The sequence below is a fragment of the Poecile atricapillus genome, chromosome 17, assembly GCF_030490865.1.
Source record: "Poecile atricapillus isolate bPoeAtr1 chromosome 17, bPoeAtr1.hap1, whole genome shotgun sequence".
NCBI classification, from domain to species: Eukaryota; Metazoa; Chordata; class Aves; order Passeriformes; family Paridae; genus Poecile; species Poecile atricapillus.
In genome coordinates, this window is record NC_081265.1 from 1,108,960 (window position 1) to 1,132,500 (window position 23,541).

Genomic DNA, 23,541 nt, shown 5'->3' on the forward strand with positions numbered 1-23,541 from the left:
GATCAATGGCCGGCGGGGCGCGAGCGCCGCGCGGCGGCCAATCAGCGAGGGGGCGCGCGCGCGGGGCACGCGCTCATTAGCATGCGGGGCGCGCCCGCCCCGGCGGAGAACGCGCGGCGTGAGCGGGAGGCGCGGCGGGGTCCCCCCACCCCCCCCCCCCCCGCCTTTTCCCACCCCCCCCTTCCCTCCCTCCCCCCCCACCCCCCCCAACCACACACCCCCGGTTCCCTTTGCTGCAGGAGCAGCCGGTGCATGGGCAGTGCACGGGCACCGGCAGGAGCACGCTGCGCACCCCCGCCACGGGACCGCACTCGCCCCGCGCGCGGAACGCCCCTCCGGTAAGTAACTGCGATCCGCGGGTGGGTTTTTTTTGTTGTTGTTGTTGTTGTTGTTTGGGGGTTATTTTAATTTCGGGCGCTCCGGGGTTATTGTGTTTTTTTGTTGGTTTTTGTTTTTTTGTTTTTTTTTTTTTTACGCCTTAACAATTTTTTTTGGCGCTATTTATTTTGGTTTTTTGGGCGTTAATTTTTTTTTTTTAATTGCGTCTTGGGCATTATTTTTATTTGTGTTTTGGGTATTATGTTTTTTTTTTTCTTTGACTACTTGGATATTGCGTTTTAAATTTTTGGACGCTAATTATTTTGCATTTTTTTCAATTTATTTTTTGCAAATTTGCTTTTTTTTTTTTTTTTTCATTTTTACCTTATTATTTATTTTTTCGCTCTATTTGTTTGCACCTAAATATTTATTTGCATCTTTCCGGCATCAAAATATTTTGTACGTTCGTATTTTTCCTACAAAAATATTTTTTCTCTTCATCTTTTTTCCCCAAAAATATTTTTCCCTGTATCTCTTTCCACCAAAATATTTTCCCCTTCATATTTTCCCAATAAAATATATTTTCCCTTTTATTTCTTTATATTAAAACATTTTCCCCTTAAAACTCGTTGCTTCAAATCGCTTCGCCTTAAAATTTTGTTCATTAAAATTTTGTGCGTGAAAACATTTGTTCATTAAATCATTTGCTCATCAAACGCTGCTTCACTAAACCGTTTGCGCCTTCAAACATTTTCGCATCGAGCCCTTTTCGCTTTCAATTATTTTGCTTTAAATATTTTTCCCCTTCAATTATTTCCCATTATTTTTTTCGCTTTGCATTTGTTTTTTTATCTCAATTAAAAACAAAAAAAACAAAAAAACAAAAAGAAAGCAAAACAACCTTTTTCACATATTTTCCTCAGCTTCATTTAAGGAAATACACATGTTTTGTTCCCGGCCCGTGTTCCTTCCCCCGGGGCTCGCCCCGGCGCTCCCCCCGTTCCCCGCGGCCCCGGCCGGGCCCCCCGCGCCCCCCGGCCGCGCTCGCCGCCCCGCGCCCCTTTGTTCGCCGCCGCCCGGCCCGTGCCCGGCTCCCCCCGCCGGATCGGGCCCCCCGGCCCCGGCGCTGCCAGAACAATGACCCGGCGGGCGGGAGCCGCGGCCGGGCACCGGCGGAGACCGGGAACCGCGGCCGGGAGAACGGGAAAATACCGGGAAACCGGGGCAGGGCGGCGGGGACGGAGCGGGGAACCGGGGAGAGGAGGGTCAGGACAGCGGGGAAATATCGGGGAAGCGGGGACGGGGGAACCGGGCTGGAGGGAAGAAGGGGAAAGACCGAGGAACCGGGGCTGGGGAAGGAAGGAAACCGGGGAACCGCGGCGAGGGAGGCGCCGAGCTCCGGGGAGACAACGGGAAGCGGGGAAGCCGAGGGCGAGCGGGGCCGAGCCCCAGGGAGATACGGTCGGTGAACCGGCGGAGATAAAAGAACCGAGCGCCGGGAAACCGGAACCCGAGCAGCGGCCAGAAAGGGTCGGAGCAGCGGGAACCGGGCCCGGGCTCGGGGCAAGCGGGGTTGGGAACCGGGAGCACGGGATAGAGGGGGAGCTGCGCTTCGGGAGCAGCGGGAACACGGAGTGGGGGGGCTGTGCGCTGGGGAAACTGGGGATCACGAACTGGGAGTACCGGGGAAAGGGGGGGCCGTGCTCCGGGGATGGCAGAGAGCGGGGACCGCGCGCCGCCGGTACCGGGGAACCCGGGGCCCTGCGAACCGCAGAGAAAGCGGGCTGTGTACCGGGGAAACGGAGAGCGGAGTGCCGGGGCGCGGGGGCTCTGGGGTGCACTGATGGCCGTACCCCCACCCCGGCTGTGCTCTCACTCTCTCCTTTCTCTCCCCGTGCCAGGAGCGGAGGATGAGCCGACAGCCCCGGCGCGGAGCGCGGCACGACGCCCGCCGAGCCGGCCCGGCGCGGCGCTGAGCATCGCCCACGAGCCGTGTCGGGGTCCCGCCGAGCCCCCCGCGGGTGGGTGCCCCCGGCATGGACGGCCGTGACTTCGCTCCCCCGCCGCGGCTGCTGTCGGAGCGGGGCAGCCTGGGCCACCGGCACGGCACGGGGCGCGTGGCGGGGTCGGCACACGGGGCCGTGCAGCCCCCCGGACACTTCCAGCCCACCAAGTACTTCCCGGCGCCCATCTCCATGGCCACGCACACAGGTCAGAGGGGTCGGGGCGCCCGCGGTGTGGGAGGCCGGGGAGGCTCGGGGAGGCTCGGCGCGGCCCCGCCAGCTCGGCACGGCCCCGGGAGCTCGGCCTCCCTTTGTGCCGACCTCGCTGTCACCGCGCCCGGTGGTTTTGGGGTGAGGACTCGCACACACGGGGGGAACATCCCCCCGCCCAGCCGCTCCGCCGGCGCGGGAGGAGCGTGACCCCGGGCTCCATCCCGGTGCCGGGACACGGAGGCGCGTTCGGGGCGGACAAGGAGGCCGTTATACGCGGGGCCGCGGCGGTGGAAGGTCACCGAGCCCGGGCTCGATATTCGGCGCCGAAGTGTCAGGGTGCGAAGGGGTTCGCGGCGCGTGTTCGCCGCGGCAGCTGCCGGAGCTGGACAAAGCAGGGCACACGGCCGAGCTCGGCACGGCCAACCGGCCCCGGCGCAGGGTCACCGGATCCGGCGTCCGCGGCGAGCTGCCCGCGCGGCTTTGTCTGCGGCATGTGCTCGGCTGCGGCCGGGCAGGGCTCAACCGGGCTTGGCTGCACGGGGGCTTGGAGGGCGCAGCCCCCAGCCGCTGCCGAGCTCCGGGCAGGAGCAGGAACCGGAGCAGGGCCGGAGCGGGAGCCGTGTGCCGGCTCGGCGCGGAGCAGCGCCGGGGGCCCCCCGCTTCCCGCCGGCGCAGGCGGTTGTCTGGCCGCGGCACGGCGGCAGCGCCGGTTATTGTCGCCGCCTTGATGAGCTGTGAATACTAATAAAATTATATCTGCTTTAATGGGATTACAATTAGTGCGTGGATTAGGGCGGGGGGCACGGCCGGGCCGGCGCGGGGGGGGGTGGGGGTGGCAGCGGTGGGGCTTCTTTGGAAGGAGGTGGAAAGCGGGGGGCACCGGGGGGTGCCGGGGAGGCGGCGCCGGATCAGGCCCGCGGCCGGGGCGGTTTCGCTTTGTGCCGGCGGCCCCGCTGCCGGGACCACCGCCGGGCTCGGGGGGCCACCCTGGCTTCCCCCAGCTTTGTTGGGTGAGGAGTGCGGATGGGGGCTTGGAACCCGGCCCCGGGATGGGGGATAGGGGTGGGGGTTCGGCTGCTCTCCGGCTCGCCGTGACCGCGCGGGGGATCCCGGAGGGACGCCAGCGCCGGGGTGCTGCTGGCTTCCCTCCGGCTTCCCTCCGGCTTCCCTCCGGCTTCCTGCCGCGGCGGCGTCCCCGTGCAGGACCCTCACACCCGCCGGGGCCTGGGCGACACATGGGAGCCTGAACGCACCGGAGGTTGTTAAAATAACATGGATCCGGCTAAAAATACCCCGGCAGAAACGCGCCGAAAAAAAAAAAATTAAAAAAAAAAAAAACAACAACCAACCAACCAAAAAAAAAAAAAAAAAACCCTAGCAAAAAAAAAAAAAAAACCAAACAGAGAAGCCAAACCCAACAACAGAACGAGCTAAAAATATTCCGGCTTTGGCAGGGCCGGCGCAGCCGGAGCGCTTCCCAGCGAGCTGCGCTCTGAGGCTCCGCGCGGCCGGAACGCTGCCGGGGCGGATAAACCGGATAATTTAGTGGCCGGCGGGAGGGGGGGTCCCCATCCCCAGCACCCCGTGTCCCCCCGGCATGGCCCGGCCGCGGTGCCGGCAGCCGTGGTAGCGTGGCGCGGTAATTAACGCCGATGATTGATAATTAGCCCAGGCAGCGCACGGAGCCAGCCCGCGGCCGGCCGTGGCGGGGCGATGCCGGTGTGGCTCGTGGGGCACGGCGGGGCTGGGGGGGCTCCGGCCGCGCTCCCCCAAATGGCTCCCGGCGTGGGGCCGGACTACACCTCCCAGGAGCCTTTGCTGGGCCCGGCGGCCGCCCTGGGAACGGGAGATAAAACTGTTTTCCTTGGTTTTATTAAAGCCGTAACTCAGGGCCGCGCGTTCTTGGAACCGAACGCTCCGGCTGGCGTCGGGTTTGGCACCGGCAGCGGGTGGGTGATGGCACCGGGGCCGGGGTGCCCACACTGCCCGGGGATGGGGGGATGGAGACCCCCGGAGCCAGCAGAGCTGACCCAGGCGGGGTGCAGCCCCTGCACCCCAATTGTAGCGGGTCCCACTGCCCCGGTGTGCCCTGTGCTGAGCAGGACCGGGGTCCCAGCGCCTCCCCCACAGCCGGGGGGTGGGAAACTCTGGCAGAGGCCTGAGCCGCGCTGGGGCCTGGCTGCAATTTTTGCCCTTCGGATGTTTTTGCGGACTAGTGGAGAGTTGTGACTGCGCCGGGCTGCGTGTCACCATGGCCGAGCCCTGGGCTGGGAGCAGCGCGGCCGTGCCGGTGTGTGGCTTGACCCTGGGTGTGTGTGTGCGCATCCCGGTGTGCATCCCGGTGTGCATCCCGGTGTGCATCCCGGTGTGAATCCCGGTGTGAATCCCGGTGTGAATCCCGGTGTGCATCCCGGTGTGCATCCCGGTGTGAATCCCGGTGTGCATCCCGGTGTGCATCCCGGTGTGCATCCCGGTGTACATCCCAGTGCTGACCCGCAGCCTGGCAGTGGCAGTGCCGGTGTGCATCCCGGTGCTGGCGCTCAGCCTGGCCATGACAGTGCAGGTCCCGGTGCATGCCAGGGTGCATCCCAGTGGCGGTGAGTCGGCGGCTGGATGTGCTCCCACACCTGTCCCCTCCCTGGATTGCGCCGCAGGCTGGGTGCTGTGCGGTTCCCGGCACGGCTTGGAGGGGGGATTTGGGTGGTGATGGTGGGAGGCAGGTGGGGACCGTGCCCCTGGCTGGGTGGTGACACAGGGCCGGGTGCCAGCGCTGCAGCCGCTCTGCATCGCTGCTTCCCTGGTGACGGGATCTGACGAGGGGCTGGAGGCCACAGCTCCGGCGTGGGGGCTCCCTGCTCCCCCCAGCCCCCGTGCGGCGCGTTGCCAAAGTATGTGTGAAAGTTAAACCAGATTTGGAGATTACTGAGCTGCTCCCTGGTAGCCACGAGGTGCCGGGGGGAGCAACGGGATGTGCAGAACCCCGGATCCTGCGGAATTACCCTGGCTCTCGCAGAGTCATCCCCGAGTGGTTCTGCTGTTCCTTAGTCATGAGCTGGATCCAGGCAGAGATGTTGCCACGTGCCAGGCCCTGGGGGACGGGCAGCTGCCACCAGCTCCTGGCACTGCCCGGTGAACAATGTGGGGTGGATGGGCTTCATGGAGAATTTGGGGACCACTTGGGATACCCCTGGCTCCTGTGGACCCCCAGCCCTGCCTGTGCCCTGCCTGCTCCACAGCGTCACCCCAGGGCAGGTTCTGACCCTGCTGGGGACCCCCAGCCCTGGGGGAAGCGAGTCCCAGCAGGAGCCACGAGTGTGACATTCACAGGAACTGCACAGGGTGCCCATGGGCCCACGTTTTGAGGGTTCCTGGGAAGGGTTCATATGCATGGCATCCATGTGATATCAGGAGTGGGGCAGGACATCAGGACCCCTGGAGGACACTCCCTGGCTTCCCTGTGCTCCAGAAATGGTCTTCAAGGCATGTGTGTGTGAGGTTGTGCTCTGGGCGTGCAAATCATGCTCTGGATGTGAAAGTCATGCGTGCAGGGAGAGTGCACTGGGCACACAGGGGTGTGCCAGCTGTGCCAGTGGTGTGTGCCAGCCATGCCAGCAGCATTTTCCAGCTGTGCCAGCAGCATTTTCCAGCTGTGCCAGGAATGTCCACCACCCTCGTGAGCCCTTTGCACACATGGTGAGTGTGCAAGCGCTGAGTGTGCAGTGGCTGTGGCCAGCACAGCTGCCAGTGGCATTCCAGAGGGGATAACCCATGGCACAACACTGGGATCACCCTCCTGGCCCTGCTGGGCACGTTCCGGCAGCATTTCACCATTGCAGCGTTCATTTAGTGCCATAACAATACGGATTCAGTTGGAATTACAGTACTGAGGGAGCCAGAGCCCGTTTATTCCCTGCTTGCCAAATTTTTAAAGGGGCTGTGTGGGTTGTGAAGCACGTGGGGGGCTGCTCACCACCCCCTGCCCTGTTGGGGGGGGCCTGGGTTGCCCCTGCCAGGGTCCCTGCCAGCTCCCAACCCTCCGCCCGCGGCTCCAGCTCCATTAGGAATGTTCCAGCCCCAAAATAGCCAAGGGAGAAACCCAACCCTGCGCACGTCCCCCCCGCCACCGCCGCGGTCCGGGGTCTGTCACCGCCTTGGGGATCCCAGAGCAGCCGTGGGCTGAACCCCCCCAGGAGCACGGCCCCCCTCCACACTCTGGCCCTGAAACTTTCTGCCTTCCCAACACATTCCCATCTGTGCTGCACTCGGAGTGGGGGCGAGGAGCAGCCTGAGGGAAGGGAGCACCTCTTGTTGCCCCCTCCTGAGTCTCCCCAGTGTCCCCCCGCCGCTCTCAGCGCTGTCAGTGTGGCCGTGCTGAGACCTGGCACAGTCGTCACACGTGTGACCCTCTGCAGGTTCGGGGCCAAGGGAAATTTCGTGCCGGAGCCGGGAGCGATGCCGGCGGGGCTGAGTCACGGCACCGGGCTCGGGGAGCCCAGCCAGGGAGTTCCCAGGGTGACGCTGCCGGGGGGCTGCGGGGGGGCCCGGGCTGGGACCCCGCAGCCCATCTGTCCCGTGCTGGCAGCCGGCCCCGCGGTGCCGTGCCCGTCCTGGCGCGGGGAGCCACCGCCAGCGCCGGCTCATGGGTGACACGACTTGTGCACGTCCTCGGTGACCCGTCCCTGTCCTGTCCTCGCCATCACCGTGGCTGCAGGGGCAGAACCAGGGGGCCACGGCGAGTGGGAATGTGGGATCGGCAGTGCTGGCCACGGGGCCAGCGTGCGCCGGGGGACCCGTGAGTCAGCGGGTGGGCGGTGGGGAGCGGCGGCCCCCCCGGGACACCCCGGCCCCGCCGCCATCGGGGTGGGGTGAGGGGTTATTTTTTTCCAGCCCCGTTTCACGGCTTCCAGAAAAGTCTCATTCTGGAAACCTCGGCTTCCCGCCCGGCGCGCTGCCGGCTCCACGCCCGCGCGGGGTCCCCCGGCACTGCACAGGGTGGGTTTGCCGTGGGCAGCAGCGGGCAGGGATCCCCCGGGATGTGCCCACCCATCCCGGAGCGTGTCCGGTTCCCAGGGCTGCGGGTGGGATGCGGCCGTGCCCCCGGCCCACGCGGCCCTGCCCGGCTCGGCCTCGCCACGGAGGAAGGAGCGAAGCTGCCTGAAACCACATCCCGACACTCATCCCAGAGGCATCCCGGTGGGATTAGCCGGGGAGCGTGGGCCGGCTTAGAGAGCAAAGCATCGCTTCCTGCCCCGGCCGGGCGGGCAGCCAGCCCGCGCTCTGTGCCACGCCACGCGTGCCGAGCCGTGCCGAGCCGTGCCACGGCTGCTCCGGCACGCACGGACACGGGGAGCGGGGCTACACGGTGAGGGGCTGTTCCTCCATCTCGGCTCCCCCATCCTGGCTCCCCCCCATCTTGGCTCCCCCCATTCCGGTTCCCCCGCCCGGCCGCTGGCCACCAGCTCCGAAGTTTCCACCATGATCTCACGGCTTGGCCAGGATGGGAGCGGGATGGGGGGGCGGGATGGGGAGTGCCGGTCATGGGCCTCCCCAAGGGTGCTGGGGGCCCCCCCCGGGCTGCGGGGGAGGCAGCAGGGTCAGGGCCAGGGCTGTCCCCCCTCCTTGCACTCACACACGTGCACCCACATGGCCCGGCACAGCCCGTGTCCCTGGAGCTTGGGATTGTCCGGCGCTGGGAGCAGCCGGTGTCCCCTGGCGGGGAGCGGCAGCGTGGGGAGCCCCAGGCGTGTTGAGAGCGTGCCATGTGCTGGCACAGCTGTGTGTGTGCTCAGGGCACGCACAGGGCAGGGCTCCCTTGTGCCCCGCACACCCTGGGGCACGTCTGAGCCCCGTGGGGCTGGGGGTGTGAGGGACGAGAGCGCACAGGGGATGTGGGGACTCACTGGGGATGTGCACAGGCAGAGTGAGCGCAAGGGACAGGGTGACATGAGGGACACGGTAACGCCAGGGGTGTGAGCACAGGGACGTGTGTGCACAGGGGTGTGCACAAGGGACACAGTGCCACCACCAGGGCTGCGTGTGGCAGCTGGGCACACACACCTGTGCACAAGGGAGTGTGGTGTGTTGGGTCATACCAGCAGGGCCTGCACAGCCCCCCCTGACTGCCCTCAGCCCCCCCAAACTGATCTCAGCCCCCCTGACTGTGCCCTCTCCCTGCAGCCGGCAGCAGCCTGATGGGCAGTGCCCCCCCCTCCTCCTTCATGGGGGGCTTCCTGAGTGGCAGCCTGGGCTCGGGGGGGCCCAGCCACCCCGCTGGCCCCACCGCCTCCCCCCCAGAACCGGCCTTCTGCGGGCCCCACTCCGGCACCTCCCAGATCTGGTTCTCCCATTCCCACGAAGGTGAGTGGGCACCGGGGTGGGGATGGGCTGTGGGTCCGGGGTGGCCGGAGGCACCAGTGGTCACATCCTAGCAGTGCCCATGTCTATGGGATCCAGACCCCCTGGGTCAGCGACTTCTGGGTGATGAGGGTGGGTTTGGCCACCATTGTGCCCCAAAACGCCCCGGGGCATCTACAGGGACCGGGCTTAGACCCCACAGTTGGGGTTCAGGGTGGCCAGAGAGGCTCGTGCTGGGCTGCAGAGCTCCAGCTGAGGCCGGGCCACCTCGTGCCACCGGTGTGATGAACCCGGACAGGCACGCCCGTGCTGGGGCAGGTGACAGTGTGGGGACCCCCGGGGCAGCCCTGGTTAAAGCGAGTCCCCGTGTCCCCCCCATGCGCTGGAGTCTCCGTCCCGCCGGAGGAGCGGGAGCGGGGCGGCGGTGCTGGCGCAGGGCCCTGGCAGCCGGCCCGGCTGGTAGTTTGACCGGCTGCCAGCTGGCTCCCGGCGTTCCGGGGGGGCACGGGGGGACGGGGACGGGCAGCGCACGCGGCTGATGGACAGCCCGCCCGAGCCGTGCCGAGCCGAGCCAAGCACGGCCACAGCTGACACGAGTCTGGGGGGGCTCAACTCCCCCCCGCCCCGGCTCCCAGAAGGTGGGAGGGGTCCCAGCCTGGAGGGGATCACGGGCTCTGCAGGGAGTTCCCAGCTGGAGCGGTGCAGGTTGGGATGCTGGGGGCAGGAGCCGCCCCAGCCCCGCTGACTCGATGTCCCCAGCCCCGGGGTACCCTCGCTTCTCCGGGAGCTTGGCCTCCACCTTCCTGCCCATGGGTCACCTGGACCACCACGGCAATGGCAACGTGCTCTACGGCCAGCACCGTTTCTACGAGAGCCAGAAAGGCAGGTACCGGGGCCACCGGGGACCCCCATGGGGGCGTGCGTCCCCAGCCGGGCAGGAGTGGGGGGCTCGGTGCCGGAGCAGGTGGTACTGGGGCAGCGGGTGGGGTGGTGGGTGCCAGTCCCAGCCCTGCTCCTGCTTTTCACGGGGTCGTGGCGGGTGCTAACAGGGCCGTTGTTAGGGTGGGACAGGGATCTGACGAGCCCTACCCTTCATCCCGCTCCTCCCCTCATCTGCATGGCCACTGGTTGGGTGGGGAGTGGGCGGGGGTCTCACCCATCGCCCTCCCCTCTAGATAACTTCTACCTGCGGAACCTTCCGGCGCAGCCCCCCCTGCTCCCCGCCAGCCACGGCTTCCCCGGCATCGCCCGCGCCGCCCCCGGGCCCCCCGCCGGCTCCTGCAGCCGGGAGCGGGACGCCGGCCCCCTCCCCAAGACCCCCAAGGACTACGAGCGCTTCCTGGCGGGCAAGGAGAAGGGGGGCAAGGGGGACCCCAAGGAGCGGCTTCCCGAGGAGGACCCCAAGGAGCGGCACAAGGCGGTGCTGCCGGTGCCGCCCGAGGGGCACTGCAAGGAGGGGGTGCCGCTGCGAGGGTCCGGCGACGGGCGCCCCAAGCCTCTGGCATCGTGCCTGCTGGGGGCCAAGGGGCTGGACGGGGACGGTGCCCGCGCCGCGCTGCCCAGCTGTGCCGGGAGCGCCCTGCCCCGCGCCGCCCGCTGCGCCCCCAAGGAGCGGGAGCCGGGGGTCCCCGAGGCCCCCCAGCCCTACGGCGAGGCGGTGGAGCGGCGGCAGATGCTGCACCACGCCGTGTCCTACGCCGTGCCCGCCGCCGGCTCCTTCCCCTGCCTCCCGCTCCACGCCGGCCCCGAGGTGCTGTGCCCGCTGCCCGAGCCCCCCGCCCGCGAGCTGAAGCTCAGCGGGGCTACGTTGGTGCCCTCGGTGGGGCCCCCGACGGACAAGAGCCGCTCCTTCCAGGCGGAATCCGGCGGGATGGAGCGCGGGGACGGCAAGGAGCGGCACGCCGAGGCGGGCACCGAGCCCTACGGTGCCCCGTTCCACCACCCGCTGAAGGCCGAGGGGCCGGCGGAGCGGCGGCTGGAGTGGGGGGCTGCGGGCACCCGGCTGAAGGGGCTGGAGTACCTGGGGGGGGGCGCAGCCGAAGCACCCCCCTTCTCCGGCCGGTGCCCGGCGCCCAAGGCGGGTCTGGAGAAGGGCTACTTCGAGGTGCCGCCGGCCCCCGACTGCTCCCGCGCCCCCCGGCCCGACCCCCTGGGCGTCCGCGTCGGCCCCTCCTGCTGCACTTTAGAGAAGGGTCCCCCCAAGGACCCCCCGGCCCAGAAGGTGGCTCGGATCCGGCACCAGCAGCACCCCGAGGCGGAGGCGGCCGAGGGCAAGCGCAAGCCCCTGGAGTTGGGTGGCCTGGGGTACGGCGGGCACCCCCTGCCCCCCTGGGGGGTGCAGGGCCAGGGGCCCCCCCTGGCTGTGGCTGAGGAGAGGAAGGGGGGGCCCTACCTGGACCCCTTCGGGGCGGGGCTGGTGCGGGCGCAGGAGGTGCCCAACGCCCCCGACGAGGTGTCGGCCATGAAGAACCTGCTCAAGTACAGCAACGGGGCGCTGCTGGGGGGGCAGAAGGGCCCCCCCTTCGTGGGGCTGGGCAGCGCCAAGGGCAGCTGCGCCCACCAGGATGCCAAATTCCCATCGGGAAAGGGACAGCCCGAGCTGGAGCGGCCGGACTGCGCCCGCGGCCGGGAGCACGAGGGGTTGGGCCCCGGCGGCACCGAGGGCGAGGTGCGGCAGCCGCCCGTGGGCATCGCGGTGGCCGTGGCGCGGCAGAAGGACACGCTGGGCCGCCACGAGCCCTACAGCGCCGGCGGCAGCGGGCGGCAGCGGGCGGCGGCTGGAGTCAAAGGTAAGGGCTGGAGAGGGGCCCGGGGAGGCGCGGGGCTGGCGGTGCCACGCTGATGCCACCGCGGTGTCCCCGTGGCAGCAGGCACCGCGCGACCCGTGCACCTGATGGAGCTGGAGGCGGAGGAGGAGCGGGGCCGGCTCTGCGAGGAGCGCCTGGGGCTGCCCGGGAGGGACATCCTGCTCCAGTGAGTGATGGGGAGCCGCTGGTGCTGCTGGGGGCTGTGGGGGACCCCTGTGAAGGCTGGAAAATGTGCTCTGTGTGCTATTTAGGGTTCGGGGGTGGAAGATAGGGATCCCTGGAAGAGGGGGATGCCACTGCTGCCCCCACACTCCGTGTATCACCTTCTTCCCGCAGGGACAACAAGGACCTGGTGGAGTTTGCCCGGATGCACCCATCGGGGGGGTGTCCCGGGGAGCTGACCCCCCACCTGATGATGACGGGGGGCTCGTCGCTGCCGGCGGGGCAGCTCGGGGGGGACCCCGCCGCCCACGCCCACCCTGCGCACACGCACTGGCTGCCCCGCACCCGCAGCCCCTCCATCTGGATGGGGGGACACTCCTACGGTCGGTGCCGGCTCTGGGGGCAGTCGGGTGGGTGCTAACCCCAGCAGTGGGGTGCTGACAGACCCTCCTCCGTCCCCACAGGCATCGGGCACCCCGCCCTGCACCAGAACCTGCCCCCTGCCTTCCCTGCCTCCATGCCCAGCACCATGCAGCCCGTGTTCCCCCTCGCCCAGGACCCCCCTGCCCAGCTCGTCATCCTCCCCACGGAGCCCCCCACCCACGGCACCCCCCACACGCTGGGTGAGCCTGTGATCCCCACCTTGTGCGGGGAGGGGGGTCCTGGTGGCTGGAGGGGACTGAGAGGGAGGGGAGGGGGTCCTTGGGGGTGCAGGGTGGGAGATGGGGGGGTCACTGGGGTACTTGTGAGAGTTCATGGCTGATGGGGTCCTTGGGGGTATTTTTAGGGGTGCAGGGGAGGGGTATGGAGTTTTTGCAGGTGCTGTTGGATTTCAGGGGTAGGAGATGGAGATCTCTGGGGGTGCTGCCAGGGTCACAGGGGTTGGGCACTGCTGGGGTCTGTGGGGTGACCCTCAAGAGGGTCTCTAATTGCCTTCCCCCCCTGCTGGCAGCTGACGTGATGGACCAGGCATCGCTGTGGCCCCCCATGTACCCAGGCCGGGGTCCTGGTGCCCACCTGCAGCACACGGGGCAGCTCCCCGTGTACCCACGGTCGCAGTTCCTGCGGCAGCAGGAGCTCTATGCCCTGCAGCAGCAGCAGCAGCAGCAGCAGCAGCAGCAGCAGCAGCAGCAACAACGGGCGGCCCAGGCCCTCGAGATCCAGCGCCAGGGGCACGGCCAGGTGCCAGGGGGCTGGGGGTGGGATGGGATGTGGGGCTGGCTGGGTGGGATGGATGTTGGGGTGCAGGGTGGATTACGGCACTGGGGGATGTGGGGAAGGACTGAGAGCGTGGGGGCAGGCAGTGGGGCAGGGGCTGGACCGTGGGGATGCGGGATGAAGGGCTCAGATGTGGGGCAGGATCTGACGCCTGTCACCTCGTTGTGCCCCGCAGCGGAAGCCGGAGGAGCAGCCCCTGGAGCTGGAGGAGAGGGGTCCCGAGAAGCCCCTCAAACCCTCCCACAAAGCAGTTGCCTTAAACCCCCCGGCCAAGGGCCTGACCTCGGCGGCCCCCGCACCCCCCAAGTTGTCCCCGTGCTGCCACTCGCCGGCCCTGCGGCACCCGGCCAAGTGCCCCGTGACGCTGCCCACGGCCCCCTGCACTTTACCCGCCTGCCCCGCCGCCAGCCCCGCCGTGGCCCCCCGCTCGCCGGCCGCCAGCCCCCTGCCCACCCCCAGCAAGGCCGGCGACGGCGAGGACGCGCGGGGCGAGGGGCAGCCCCCGCGCCGCTACCCCAAACCCCTGGAGCCAGGTAGGGCCGCGGGGACGGGGAACGGGAGGAGGGCGACCGGGGAAACCCGGGCAGTCCCCGCTGATGGCCGCCCGCTCCCCGCAGACCTGCCCCCCGGGTATGGCTACCCCGCCGCCGCCATGGGCTACCCCGCGGCGCACTCGGCCGAGCCCGCGGACCCCGACCCCGTGCACGCCGGCTCCCCGCCCGCCGAGCCCGAGCAGTCCCGGACCTTCAGCCCCACGGCCGAGGCGCTGCGAGAGCCGGGCCCCCCGCGGGACCCCCCGGCCGAGGGTCCCGGGGCGCTGCTGCACCGCCACCACCTGCTGCTGGCCCCGGGAGCGCTGTGCGGGGAGCGGGGGGCAGCGCCGGCCGGGGGCGGCACCGAGGAGCCCTTCGGGGGGCACCGGGAGGTGGCTCAGGGAGCGCCGGAGCAGCCGGAGCAGCAGCACCCCGTGCCCGAGGCGGGGGGCTCCCCGCTGCCCCCCACTGTGGAGGAGGAGGAGGAGGAAGAGGAGGAGGAGGAAGAAGAGGAGGAGGAGGAAGGCGACAGCGATGGCTCGGAACCAGAGGGCAGCTGCGATGAGGAGGAGGAGGAGGAGGATGGTGACGTCCCCAGCGGGCACCAAAGCTGCTCGGGCGGGCTGGAGGCGCTGATCGCCGCCGGCATCGACCTGGGGGAGCTGCCGGCGCTGGAGGAACCCGAGGAGCCCCCCCCGGCCCCCCCTTCGCCTGCCCCCCACCCCTCAGGGATCCCCGGCATTGCCCTGCTCAGCGAACTCGCCGACCTGGAGCTGCGCCGGCGCCGCTGTGACCTGGCCAGGGAAGGTGGGTGACACCCGGTGCCCCCAAATGTCCCCAGAATGTCCTGGTGACTCCCAAGCACCCTCAGTGCCCTTTGTCCCGTGGGAATGGGGGGCTGCGTGCCGTGCCATGCCGTGCCATGCCGTGCCGTGCCATGCTGTGCCATGCCGTGCCATGCCGTGCCCAGGGCTCGGCTCCAGCGCTGGCTCCAGGCAGGCGCCGGGATTCCCTCCCAGCTCGGCTTCCCCAGGGAATCCCGGAGGCCCCAGCGGGGAAGGCTGCAGAGCCTGGCTCATCCCCAGCCCTGCGGGCAGGAGGGAGGGAGCGTGCTGGGGGATCCCGTGCTGGGGGATCCCGTGCTGGGGTTCAGGTGGGGACAGCATGGGGCGAGGGGGTGGCTGTGGGGTCCCACTCCCCGTGGTGGGATGAGCACAGGGTTGGCTGTGGCCAGATGGGGCACATCAGCATGGCCCTCCCAGCTGGGGGTCTGCTCCTGTTCCCCCCAGCCCCCCAGGAGCCAGTGCAGGGCTCCGGGATGTCCGTCTTTCCTCACCCCCTGCCGTCCCCACAGGTGAGGATGAGGAGCTGCTGGCCTTCAACCTGCAGAACCTGGCCACGGTGGCGGCCGCCTGGTCGCTGGTGGAGGCGGCAGGGCGGGAGGGCAGCCCCCCCGCGCTCAGCCCCCTGCCCGTGTCCCCCCCGCCCCGCGCCCGCGTCCCCCGGCGCAAATACACCTGGACCCCCAAGACCAAGGCCGTGAGTGTCTCCTGGAGGGCGTGGGAAGAGCTGTGCCCGGTCTCAGCCCTGCCTTTGAGGCCGCTGGCACTGCCGGCTGTGCCCAAAGCCCCCCTGGCCCCCCAGGTGTGCCCTCTGAAGGCGGCCATGGAGCAGCTGAACACGCAGGAGGTGGAGGTGCGGATGCGCCTGGCCGAGCTCCAGCGCCGCTACAAGGAGAAGCAGCGGGAGCTGGTGAGGCTGCAGCGGCGCCACGACCACGAGTACGTCCCTGTCGCTGTCCCCATCCTCATCCTGAGCCCGGGGGAATTGGGGCAGCCTTGACAGCCGTCAGTGCAGTGAGTTTGGGGCTGGCCTTGGCCTGGGGGGCTCTGCTGACTCTGCCCCCGTTTCCCAGGCGTGACGAGAGCTCCCGCAGCCCGGCACGGCGAGGGCCGGGGCGGCCGAGGAAGCGGAAACACTCCAGTGCCCTGGGCAGGGCTGAGAGCCGCAAGGTCAAGTGAGTGACTGGTGCTGCGTGTCCCCCCTTGGCCCAGGGGAAAAAAATTAATCTGCAGGTTTTATGTCACAAAACATTAGTGAGAGAGGGGAGGGAGGGGAAGAGGGAGACGGCAGCTGGGGTGTGCAGGAGCCAGCCAGGCCCGGGTCTGGATCCTTCTGGGGGATGCAGGATGAAGCTGAGGGGGTGTGGGATCCCCCCGAGGGGCCCTGGGGACACCGTGCCCACACCGTGCCCCCCCAGGGCGGTGAAGACCAGCCTGTCCCTGCTGTGTGCTGAGCTGCGGGGGGACCCCGAGCCCCAGAAGAAGAGGAGCAAACTGGCGGGAGGGACCTTCGGCAGCCTCCAGAGCTCCCCGGTGAGTCCCGCGGGGTCTGGGGGGTGTGTTGTACCCCCAGCCCCCCCGGAGTCCCCCCCAGTGTGGGGTGCTCCGCCCTGTGTGGTGACTGATGGGGTGTCACAGCTGAAGCAGAAGGTGAAGGGCAAGGGGCTGCCCCCCGGGCTCAGCCCCTTCCGCCGGAGGGACCCCAACCCTGGTGCTCGCATCCAGAAGAAGCTGAACCGGCCCAAGAGCTCCAAGGGCTCCAAGTACCAGGGGCAGGACCCCGGTCCCCGGCAGCCCCCCCACTTCAGAGGCAAGGCGGGCACAGGGATGGGGTGAGGGACTGGGATGGGGGTGAGGGCTCTGGGATGGGAGTGACGGGGATGAGGTGAGAATGGGGTACAGGGGCGGGATGGGGATCTGGTTGTGAGGTGGTGTGGGATGGGGAACGGGGATGGGAGGCTGTGGTTGGGGTTCTGGGGTCTGGCACGGGACTGGGGCTTCAGGGTCAAAGGTGGGGGTGCAGCCATGGGTCTGGGGGGGCAGGACAGATGTGGGGAGTGGCTCATGGCCTCAATTCACCCCGTTCTTCACTGGGGGTGCAGGGGTCACCCTGTGTGCAGGAGTCCCTCACCGCTGTCCTCTCCCCTTGCAGACGAGCCTGAGGGTGACACGGACAGCGAGGAGGGGGACGAGGAGCCGGGGCTGTCACTGGCCGCGGGGCCCATGGCTGTGCTGGGGCCATCCCCGTCCTCCGTGGTGAAGATGGAGGCCAATGAGAAGGCCAAGAAGAAAAAGGAAAGGCAGGGGCTGCTAGGTAATGGGATTTACCCTGGGAATACCGACGGGGACAGGGACGAGGACCCCGGGGAGCACCTGCTGGGACTGGGTGGGCAACCATGAGGTGCTCCAAGCTGGGACCTCCATGGGGTGCCCTGAGCCCCCCTGGGGTGCCCTGACCCCTCTCCCCACCAGGTCCCTGCCGCCTGGGCAGCCCCGAGGGGGAGGTGAAGATCAAGCGGCGGCCGGTGAAGCCGGGGGGAGCCGGGAAGCTGGAGAAGGTGCCGGGCCGGCGGAAGGCGGGGGGCTGCCCCGAGGGCAGCAAGAAGAAAATGAAAGCCAAGGCCAAGGAGAGCCTGCGGCCCCCAGCCCCCGGCGGCCCCAGCCCCCCGGGACCCCCCAGCAGCCTCTTTGGGGGCACCGACCCCCGGCTGTTGGGGCCGCGGGACGAGGGGGCTCGGCTGGGAGAGAGGGGCAAGAAGGGCACCCGCAAGAGCAAAGGGCTGCAGGCGGCCCTCAGGGTGAGTCAGGGCTGGTGTGGGGGCACCCCTGGGCTCGGGGACCTGGAGATGTGGCATCTGCATGGGCTGGGGCCACCAGTGGGACCAGGGAATGCAGGGGGTTATTGTGGGGTTGCAGTGAGATGTGGGTGCAGGTTTTTGGGAGTGGTTTTGGGGCACTGATGGAACACCGTGGGGTGCAGAGGGATGGGGGCAGGTTTGGCACAGGTGCTGGTGGAGCTGAGGGGACACCAGTGCAGGGACTGGGATGGTGGGAGGCACTGGTGAGCCCTGGGGGGGCTGGGGTCGCACAGAGGGGTCATTGGCCGGCCCTGACCTCCCCATGCAGCGCAAGAACGGAGCGCTCTCGCTGGCCCTCTCCCCCCGGAGCGCCAAAACCATCCTGAGCAAGGGCAAGAAACTGGCCAAGGTCAAAAGCAAAGTGGCCACCAAACAGGTGAGACCCGCGGGGCTGCTCCCCACCCTGGCACGGCCCCCTTTGCCCCCCACCCACCCCAAGCCTCCTCCTGCAGTGCAAGGGCCGGGCCGTCAGCAAACTCCTGGAGAGCTTCACCGTGGAGGACGACTTTGACTTTGACGACAACAGCAGCTTCTCAGAGGAGGAGGAGGAGCTGGGAGGCTGCCTGGCCGGGGGGGCACGCGGGGGGGTGCCCCACGCCTGCGCCATCCAGAAGGAGGATCTGCGGGATGGGCTGCACATCCTCATCCCCAAGGAGGACAGCCTGCTGTACGCCGGCAGCGTGCGCACCATCCAGCCCCCCGACATGTGAGTGGAGCCTCCCAGGGGGGGTTCAGACATCTGGGGGGGGTCTCAGCCATTTGAGGGGGGCACCAAGGCGGGTGCTGAACGCATTCTGTGCCCCCTCCCCAGCTACAGCATCATCATCGAGGGTGAGCGGGGGAACCGGCAGCACATCTACTCGCAGGAGCAGCTGCTGCAGGAGGCGGTGAGTGGGGGGCGGTCGGGATCGGGGTCAGGGAGGGGGTCCCGGGCCCCACAAAGCCTCACCCGCTGCTTCCCACAGGTCCTCGACATCCGGCCGCAGTCACGCCGGAGCCTTCCACCTGGCACCCGCGTCTGCGCCTACTGGAGCCAGAAATCGCGCTGCCTGTATCCGGGGAATGTGGTGCGAGGTGAGGCCGGGTGGGCTCAGCTGGGGGGGTGGGTGGTGCTGGGGGTGTCGTGCCCGTCCCAACAGCCCCCCTGTGCCACAGGATCCTCCAGCGATGAGGAGGAGGAGGACGCCGAGGCCGTGCTGGTGGAGTTCGACGACGGGGACACGGGACACATCGCTGTGTCCAACATCCGCCTGCTGCCACCCGACTTCAAGATCCAATGTGAGGCGTTGGGGTGGGATCACGGGATTTGGGGGGGCTGTGGGGGGAGCATGGGGCCGCCCTGACCCCCAGCTCTGTGCAGGCACCGAGCCCTCCCCGGCACTGCTGGTGTCCAGCTCCTGCCGGCGAGCGAAGCGGGCGTGTGGCGACGTGGGCACCCCTGGGGCGCTGCCCCCCACGCTCTGCCCCGACCACGGCCCCCAGCCCCCCCGGAATTCCGGCAGGAAGGCGGCCAGCAAGGAGAAAAGTGGTATGGAGGGGAAGGAGCAGGATTCCCCTGATGGGCTGGGGTGGGGGGAATGGTGTTGGGATGGGGAAAGGCACTGGGATGCGAGAAGGAATTTTTGGGATGGGGGAAGGATACTGGGATGTGGGGAAGTGTGCTGGGATGCAGGGAAAGATGCTGGAATGTAGGCAGGGGAATAGATTCCTGGAATCAAAGGGTGCTGGGATGCAAGGATGGGGTTAAGGGGGCTGGGAATATTGGGGTGCAGAGAAAGGTGAGGAGCTGGGGTTGGAGGAAGGGGTGGCACAATGCGGGTGGAGATCAGCCCCAGAGCATCCCTCTCTCCCTGCTCCTGTGGACCCCTGACCGTTGTGTTCCGCAGGCAAAGCCGTGGAGGGGCTGTCGGGAGGCCGGGGGCCGGCGCTGGCTGACACCGCGGCCGGGCGGCGCGGAGGGTCCCTGCTCAGCTGGGCCGCCGTGGCACAGACCAAGCGGAAGGCGGCGAACAAGGGCTCGGCCGTGCTCCAGAACCTGTTCCAGGTCAACGGCAGCACCAAGAAGCTGCGGGCCAAGGAGACCCTCTTCCCTCTGCACCACCACCACCACCACCTCGCCGCCCCCGTCTTCGGCAACGCCTTCGGCGCCGACTCCTTTGGCCGCATCGCCAGCTCCTACGGCTCCTTCGGTGCCGGCGCCGGGCTGGTGCTGCCGGCGGCCCAGAAGCTCCTGCGCTCCAAGAAAGCCGAGCGGCTGGAGGCCGAGGTGGGCAGGAGCGGGCGCAGGAAGGCGGCGGGCAGCGAGTTCCTGGTCAAGCTGGACCACGAAGGGGTGACGTCCCCCAAGAACAAGACGTGCAAGGCGCTGCTGTTGGCCGAGAAGGATTTTGGGGCCAGGCTGGAGCGGCCACTGGGCAGCCACGGCTACGGACACGCCGGCCTGAGCGGCCGGGAGCGCAGGGGCCGCGCGGCCGCACACCCGCTGCCCGTGGGGCTGGCGCTGCGCAAGTACTCGGGGCACGGGGACTTCGCCCTGAACTGCGACAGCGACTGCCACAGCTCCTACTCGGACATGGACGAGGACGAGGACGCGGGCGGGCTCGGTGCCGACGTCCCCTCGCGCTTCATGACGCGCCTTTCCGTGTCCTCCTCTTCCTCGGGTTCCTCCACCTCGTCCAGCTCCGGCTCCATCTCCACGTCCAGCCTGTGCTCCTCGGACAATGAGGATTCCTCCTACAGCTCGGAGGACGAGGACTCGGCGCTGCTGCTGCAGACCTGCCTGTCGCACCCGGTGCCGGCGCTGCTGGCGCAGCCGGACGCGCTGCGGCCCAAGGGCGCCGCGCCCCAGCGCTGCTTCCTGTCCAAGGCGGCCGCCGCCGGCCCCAAGGCCAAGCTCAAGCGCAAGGATCCCCTCAGCTTCGCCAAAGCCAAAGAGTTCTCCCGGCGGCAGCGCCTGCCCTCGGTGGAAAACCGGCCAAAGATCTCCGCCTTCCTGCCCGCGCGCCAGCTCTGGAGGTGGTCGGGGAACCCCACGCAGGTAAAGAACGGCACGGCACAGCCGGCACCCGGCTCCTGGCACAGCCGGCACCCGGCTCCTGGCACAGCCAGCGCCCGCCATGGGCACCCACCTGGGCACGGTTTGGGATGGAGGGAGTCAGGTGCCGCGTGCTCAGGGCAGAGCCCTGGGTGCTCGGGGCGCTGGGGACAGCAGCTGTGACACGTGGGTGCCCTGTGCAGGGTGCTGGTGGCGCTGGCACCTAAGTCCTGCTGGCTGCAGGATAGGGGAGGGTGCTGATGTCACCAGCTGTGAGGGTGGTGATGCCACCAGCTGTGTCCCTTGAGCTGGCAGCGCTGCTGACGGCAGCCGTGTCTGTCATTCTGCGAGCCCCCAGCCCTGGCACCGCTCTCCGCGTGCCCCCGGCGGTGTCCCCACGGCAGCGGGGCGGGTTTGGGGGTCCCCACGGCAGCCCTGAGCCCGTGTCCCCTCCCCAGCGGCGCGGCATGAAGGGCAAGGCGCGGAAGCTGTTCTACAAGGCCATCGTGCGGGGCAAGGAGACGCTGCGCGTGGGCGACTGCGCCGTGTTCCTGTCGGCCGGGCGGCCCAACCTGCCCTACATCGGCCGCATCGAGAGCATGTGGGAGTCCTGGGCCAGCAACATGGTGGTCAAGGTCAAGTGGTTCTACCACCCCGAGGAGACCAAGCTGGGCAAGCGCCAGAGCGACGGCAAGGTGAGGGCAGGGCTGGCTCCGGGGGCAGGGAGCCATGTGCCAGCTCAGGGAGCCGTGTGGTGCCTCATGTGGCCACGCGTCGTGTCAAGTAGCCACGTAACACGTCAGGTAGCCACGTGTTGAGCTGTGTATTGTCGCCAGGGAGCCATGAGGTAGCCACATACCAGGGTAGGTAGCCATGTACCGTGTCTGGTACACGTGTGCTGTCAGGTAGCCACGTCCCGTGTTGTGTGGCCACACATGGCCGTGCACCACATCAGGTGTCAAGTAGCCACATACCTACCTCAGGTAGCCATGCACCATGCCAGGTGGCCATGTCCCAGAGCAGGTGGTCCTGTCACTGGCCAGGTGGCCCTGTCCCATACCAGATAGCCATATCCCAGAGCAGGTAGCCATATCCCAGAGCAGGTAGCCATATCCCAGAGCAGGTAGCCATATTCCAGAGCAGGTAGCCATATCCCACAGCAGGTAGCCATATCCCACAGCAGGTAGCCATATCCCACAGCAGGTAGCCATATTCCAGAGCAGGTAGCCATATCCCACAGCAGGTAGCCATATCTCAGAGCAGGTAGCCACATTCCAGCCCTGGCAGCGGCAGTGACGGCGCCTTGTCCCCGCAGAACGCGCTGTACCAGTCGTGCCACGAGGACGAGAACGACGTGCAGACCATCTCGCACAAGTGCCAGGTGGTGGGGCGGGAGCACTACGAGCAGCTGACGCGCGGCCGCCGCTGCCAGGACCGCCAGGACCTCTATTACCTGGCGGGCACCTACGACCCCACCACGGGGCGCCTGGTGACCGCCGACGGGGTGCCCATCCTGTGCTGACCCCCGGGGTGCCCACCCTGTGCTGACCCCCGGGGTGCCCACCCTGTGCTGACCCCGCCCTGCTCTTATGCAAAGGGTGACATTTGGGGACATTGGGGGCACATCAGGGGACGTGGTGGGGGAGGGGGGCTCCCCTACAAGCCATAACTTTCCCTAGTACCTCTGACTGTTTGCCAGCAGGTGAAGCAGAAATCAGGTGTGTTGTTCTATTTATTTTGCCTGTAAATATTGTATTTCTTCCGGGAAGTTTTATGGAAAAGCGAGAAAGGAAAAAAAAACAAAAAAAAAAATAACCCCGACAACTACAACAACAACAACAACAAAAAAAAAAGACAAAAAAATGATGAAAAAAAAATCACAAAAAAAAATAATAATAATCCTCGGGGAAGGGGGCGGGGTGGGGGGCGTTTCAGTGCACTGTGTCCCCCAGCCTGGGGGGACGGGGACAGCGGGGAGCGCTGTACAGAGGGGGCCAGGGCGGGGGGCTCGGCCCCGGGCGGGGGGCCCAGCGCCGCCGTCCCCAGTGCAATAGTGGGGTGACCGCGGGGGGGACACCCCGGGGGGACCACGGGGACCCCGCGGGGCCGGCGGACGCTGGCCCGTCCCGCCGCCGCTGCCTGGAAAATATGTACAGGGGCTTTTCCAGTGTAAACACTAAAATACAAAACAAAACAAATCCCATAAAACAGGATTAAAAATAAAAAAAATAACCCAAAAGGACAAAAAAAAAAAAAAAAAGGAGCAAAGGGTTAAACAAAGGTTTTATGAGCCGCCATTCCTGTAAAGGCCTTTTACTATGGAACTTTTTTATGGATAACTTGGCTTATGAATAAATATATGAACCGTTGATGGTGCTGGCTCCGCTCTCGGCTCTGCCTCAGTTTCCCTCGTGCTGCAACCACCTCTGGAACCCCCAGTTATGGATCAGGGATGGAACAGGGATGCAGGAGTGCATCAGGGATGGATCAGGGATGCAGGGATGGATCAGGAATGGATCAGGGATGGATCTGGGATGGATCAGGGATGGATCTGGGATGGATCAGGGATGGATCAGGGATGGATCTGGGATGGATCAGGGATGGATTCAGGATGGATCAGGGACGGATCCGGGATGGATTCAGGATGGATCAGGGATGGATCAGGGACGGATCCGGGATGGATTCAGGATGGATCAGGGATGGATCAGGGATGGATCCGGGGTGGATCAGGGATGGATCAGAAATGGATCAGGGATGGATCCAGGATGGATTCAGGATGGATCCAGGCTGGATCACTCAGGGCCTGATCCCCACTCCCCACGTGGGCTCAGACGGACGGGCAGAGCTCCCTCGCCATTGGTCGAGCCTCCGCCAATCAGCGGTGGCCGAGCCGGCAGCCGGGCTCCCATTGGCTGTCGGGGCGCGCTTTTGTTCTCGGCGCGGGCGCGCGCCGTCAAACCCCGCCCCCGGCCGCCAGGGGGCGCTGTGGGCGGGGCGAGCCCGCGCGCGGGGCCGTGCTGCCCCCTGGCGGCCGCGCTGCGACACAGCGCCAAACACCGGGGGACAGAGGGACACGGGGGACAGAGGGACACGGGGGACAGAGGGACACGGGGGGGACAGAGGGACACGGGGGGGGAGAGAGGGACACGGGGGGGAGAGAGGGACATGGGGGGGGGGAGAGAGGGACACGGGGGGGAGA

General features: G+C 67.3%; 1 protein-coding gene across 5 annotated transcripts; it reads left to right on the forward strand.

Moving 5' to 3' along the window:
* The first annotated feature begins 205 nt into the window (after window positions 1-205).
* BAHCC1 (BAH domain and coiled-coil containing 1) lies at window positions 206-22,728 on the forward strand. Of its 5 annotated transcripts, none has more exons than XM_058852028.1 (27): window positions 206-338; window positions 2,220-2,529; window positions 8,712-8,891; window positions 9,648-9,770; window positions 10,064-11,677; window positions 11,756-11,861; window positions 12,032-12,240; window positions 12,322-12,480; window positions 12,810-13,039; window positions 13,251-13,608; window positions 13,693-14,415; window positions 14,963-15,147; window positions 15,253-15,389; window positions 15,524-15,625; window positions 15,869-15,983; window positions 16,089-16,260; window positions 16,603-16,764; window positions 16,923-17,248; window positions 17,577-17,684; window positions 17,761-18,014; window positions 18,120-18,195; window positions 18,274-18,382; window positions 18,464-18,586; window positions 18,669-18,836; window positions 19,195-20,345; window positions 20,801-21,037; window positions 21,658-22,728. In XM_058852028.1, exons 2-27 carry the CDS (start codon window positions 2,355-2,357, stop codon window positions 21,862-21,864), a joined length of 7,509 nt encoding a protein of 2,502 aa, XP_058708011.1. In that variant the 5' UTR covers window positions 206-338; window positions 2,220-2,354; the 3' UTR covers window positions 21,865-22,728. The 5 variants fall into 5 exon arrangements, with proteins under 5 accessions (XP_058708011.1, XP_058708015.1, XP_058708012.1 ...); XM_058852032.1 differs by having other exon boundaries at window positions 11,759-11,861; XM_058852029.1 differs by lacking the exon at window positions 206-338 and adding an exon at window positions 1,454-1,583.
* Window positions 22,729-23,541: the final 813 nt, after the last annotated feature.